The sequence below is a fragment of the Manacus vitellinus genome, unplaced genomic scaffold (genome assembly GCF_001715985.3).
Source record: "Manacus vitellinus isolate BGI_N305 unplaced genomic scaffold, ASM171598v3 scaffold_2_pilon, whole genome shotgun sequence".
Classification (NCBI taxonomy): Eukaryota; Metazoa; Chordata; class Aves; order Passeriformes; family Pipridae; genus Manacus; species Manacus vitellinus.
In genome coordinates, this window is record NW_021940208.1 from 1,702,754 (window position 1) to 1,707,054 (window position 4,301).

At 34.4% G+C, this 4,301-nt stretch overlaps 1 protein-coding gene across 1 annotated transcript; it reads right to left on the reverse strand.

The window, feature by feature from the left end:
• Window positions 1-1,250: 1,250 nt before the first annotated feature.
• LOC103761795 (taste receptor type 2 member 40-like) lies at window positions 1,251-2,216 on the reverse strand. The gene has a single exon (XM_008928412.1). The coding sequence runs from the start codon at window positions 2,214-2,216 to the stop codon at window positions 1,251-1,253; it is 966 nt and encodes a 321-aa protein (XP_008926660.1).
• Between the last annotated feature and the right edge of the window lie 2,085 nt (window positions 2,217-4,301).

Here is a 4,301-nt window from a genome sequence, read left to right on the forward strand (position 1 = left end):
CTCTCCCTCCTGCTGTGCAGTTTGACCCCAATGTTTATACATGCTAATAATAATATCAATTCATATTACCCAGATATTCTTTTATAAGTCTCCTCTTAACATATATTTCATTGTCAAAAATATTTTAAGATATCAGTTAAAACCATTATATTCACCTTTTATCTAATATAGTAAATGAGTATTTCAAAGAATTTCATACATTTATTATTCTGTTTCAACCACTGAAGCTAGTGCACTCCAAGAATAAGTGAATCCTTGGTTTTATAGATTGGACTGAAACTCTCCCAATAGTAATTTATAATCTAGACATTATCTAAATTCCTGCAGAAATTATATGCAACATAAAAATACTTGAGCTCTAGAATAGATTCATCAAACACATTATTTGATAAAACACGACAGGATTTTTTGAATATATTTTGTCAACTTCATGTGAAACTTCATAGTAACATAAAATATTAGAAGAAAACAGCCTTAGAAACAACTCAAAACTGCTGAAAGCAAGAGCAAATCATAAAAAAGGCAAATTGGTGATCAGAATGGTCAACCCAAAAAGGAGATTTTCTACAGATCTATGTACCCACATCTCTTTACATTTTGATCACCATGATAATCCACTTCAATAAAATCAAACAAATAAGCATAAAATATATTTCAAACAAAAATATCCATTTTTAAGAGATATTTAACCACTAAATTGTTATACTGAAATCCTAACACAAATAAACCTGATTCAGAATGTAATTTGTTTACCTTAATTGACTGTACATTTACAAATCTTAATTTTTCCCTCAGGTTATCATTCTTCATTTTTTGGTCTAAAAGCATATTCTGTTTCTATGTCACACTAACTATGACTTGTACAAAATGTTTTTAATCAAATTTTAACCTTCTCAAGTGAAAAATCCTTTAGCCGAAAGCTGCTCTTTGTGTTTTGTCTGTTTTAGCCCCATTTTCTTCAATTCAAACATGTTATAAAACTGTCAGTCTTAAACAAAATTTGTGAAATCACAAAGTAACCTGAACTTGATTTATTTTTTAAGTACATTGTTTTCATTCAATGTATTTTTATTCTATAATAAGTAAGATGGAAGGATCTAGAGTGATGCACAAGTAAGGCAAAAATGCATGTTATTCAGATGTTCTGAAATATTAAGGACGACTAGTCACAGAAATCTCTGGAAGATGAAAGTTACTGATTAAGAAAAAAGACAGTGTAACAATACATGCAAGTCTTGATTTCAGATCTCTTACTGGAGAGCGTTTCTCTCAAGCTTGGGGCTTGGAGACATATTTTCCAAATGGCACTTAAAATGCTGGCAAAGGTTCCTAAACACCAATTTCAGTTTTGAATTGACTACGATCAGGATAATTGAGTGCATGGAAGGATACGCCCCAGCTACAACTAAGCATACAGCAACTTTCACAATATCTTTACTTTGAGATGTTGACAGTATCAACAGAATTTGAGCTACAAAACTGGAAAGATACAGGATTAAGAAAGAAATAATGGATTTAATGGTAGTTAGGTGAACATCTATCAAAGCATTCCTGGAAGTATCTGCATAACATTGCATGTTCTTTCTGTGTTTCCACAGAGAGGTAATTAACAGAGCTGAGGTTACCATAGACAGTACTAGAGGGAAAAAGCAACCTATGAAGTAAAGAAGCAGCAGGTAGAGATGTGAACTATCCCAGTCAGTGATATGAGCTGTGCTATTTTCTCTGCAGTTCCCTGTTGAGCTGCAGAGATAAGTGCTGGGTGTAGTCCATAGTAAAGGAAGGGAAGTCACAGAAGACATCACCAGCGATCCGAGAAGAAGCCATGGGACCATTCCAGCTATTCTGAGCTTGATTTGCAGCAGCAGCCATTGGCTGACATTGATTATTTTTACACAGTAGAGTACATGGAGCCAAGTACTGAACCACAAGCTGGCATGGTTTACAAACATCCGTACAGCACCAAAGACTTTATACACCAAAGCCAGCTTAAACACATCTGTAAAGTAGAGACTGTGGATGTGCATCAGTACTGTCACCTGCAAGATAAATCTTGATGTACTCAGAAAGATCAGAATCATATCAGCAGAAGAAATTTTTTTGCTTTTAATCCAGTTGATGATATTAACAGTTGCAATAAATCCATTTCCGATAAATCCAACAACAACTTCAATAGCTACAATACTTATTGAAATGATAAGAACTGGTGGCAACATCTTGCTGCTTTGGTCAGCTCTGCCTGCTTAGCCTATGTAGCTGTGCAAGAAGCTGGGCAGTTCTGGTGGTATCTGACTAGTCCCAGCTTCAGTCTGCTCACCTTATATATAGGAACAAAAAGACATCTCAAAATGATAGCAGATCTGGAAATGATAGTGGAAAATTACTATTGATGTTTTTCCTGAATGTGCAAATCAGAGAAAGATTTAATAATTAACTCTAACCTTTTACATGCATAAGATTTGCCTATGTTTTTCCTTAGGGATATGAGATATCCAGCTGTATTAACCTCCCCGTCTGTTGTCCAATTGTTTATATTTTTATCTAGAGTGGTAGAAAGCTCAGTGGCTCTCTGGTTACAACAGTACCTGCCAGTGTGGAAGGGAATTCATCATAAAACCCAACAGAGGCGGCAACATGTCAGGTGACAAGATGCCTTATATTGTAACCAGTATCTTTCATACCATGTTGAGGGTCTATAAATCATAACTAGACCAATTAGTTGCAACCACTTTAACATGAAGAAAATTATACAGCCCTCAGCCTTACTCTAGAGGAGCACTCTGGACAACAAAGCTGTTTTTACCCAAGGGTTCTTGCTACCTTTAGCTGACCACTTCTTACATGTGGGCACATATATGGGATCAAAAGATGACAATGACTAATTATACGATGAGCAGTGATGACAGGCTAGTCAAGTAGAGGAGTCCAACTAGCAGAACTCTGGTCAAAGCCCAGCCTTCTCCAGCTCTTTCACTATCTCAGCCTCTATCTCACCTGCTTGTCATGGAGTTTATTAGCCTAGATGGTGGATTTAGACCTGTTCTGCTCTATAGAGCGAAGCTCTGTCACCCGTCTTCCTCCATGGCTTTAGTTAGATGCTGTAATGAGCACAACAGTCCAGAACAGTGGTGGGCCTCATTAATCTGCATTTACATTAGTGCTTATTTATAAAGAAATATGTTTGGGTTTACAGAACCTCACCTTCTCAACCCCAGGCCCATTAATCCAACCTGTGAATACAGTATTGACACATTTATATTGTCAATGGATAATTTCTTGAAATAGAGAAATATGAAATACAGTGAGGACTTTGACAACAGGGTAAGAAGCAGTTAAGTTGGCTGCTGGAAAAAATCTAGAAGTTTTTGGCAAAAAATATTTACTATTTTTGTGGGAAAGTTGACATATATTTCTGCAGTCCATTTCTCAACAGAGTAAAATCACTTAAAGTAAAAGGTAGACCAAGCTTCTAATCTGGATATGGTAAAAACTGTCAGTTGGATTTACTGTTTATCATTACATCCCTGCTTCAAGTTTCTGTTGAATTGTTAAGAACAGAAACAGATAAATAAATATAAGTACATTTATACTCAAATAAATTTAGGTACATTAACCTATTGGAATGAAAATGTGGATTTAAAATCTCCATAGTAGTTCCTTATTATTAAACTTAGCTAGTAATCTCAAAAACTAGGAGTTTTCTTCTCTAAAATCTTAACATACTTTTGTCAACACAACAATGAAAATTTTTAAAAAGGATTTGAGTCACGTTTACAAAATATTGTATATAAATTTCAGATTTTAAAAGGCCTGGAAGAATAAAAAAAAGAAACAAACAAATTTAAACTAAGAATACATTGTCATGTTCACTTTTTCTATCATTCTATCATTCTTCACCAGAAGTATCAAAAATAGTGGAAAAGGTACAACTTACTAAAGAAAAAAATGATGAAGTGTAACTCAATGACTGTGATGTATTTTAAAGCTATATACCTAAATCTTCCTGTATGCAGAATATGCATTACATAATTACGGTAGTTGGTTACCTCAAAAATGTAGGTTTTAAGTTACTGAAGGGAACATGAAAATAACACTTTAATTTGACATACTTATAAAAAAACAGCACTGCAATGATAAGGGGAAAGAACCTACACCAGAAAATGTAGTCTAGAAAACTGCATGACTAAAGCAAATTCTCAGGTGTTCCAACAAACAGTTACAAAATTCTGTTCTATCTTCATATGTACTATCGAAAATGAGAATTTTAAAGAAAACCATATCTGATCTTTACATACTCATTT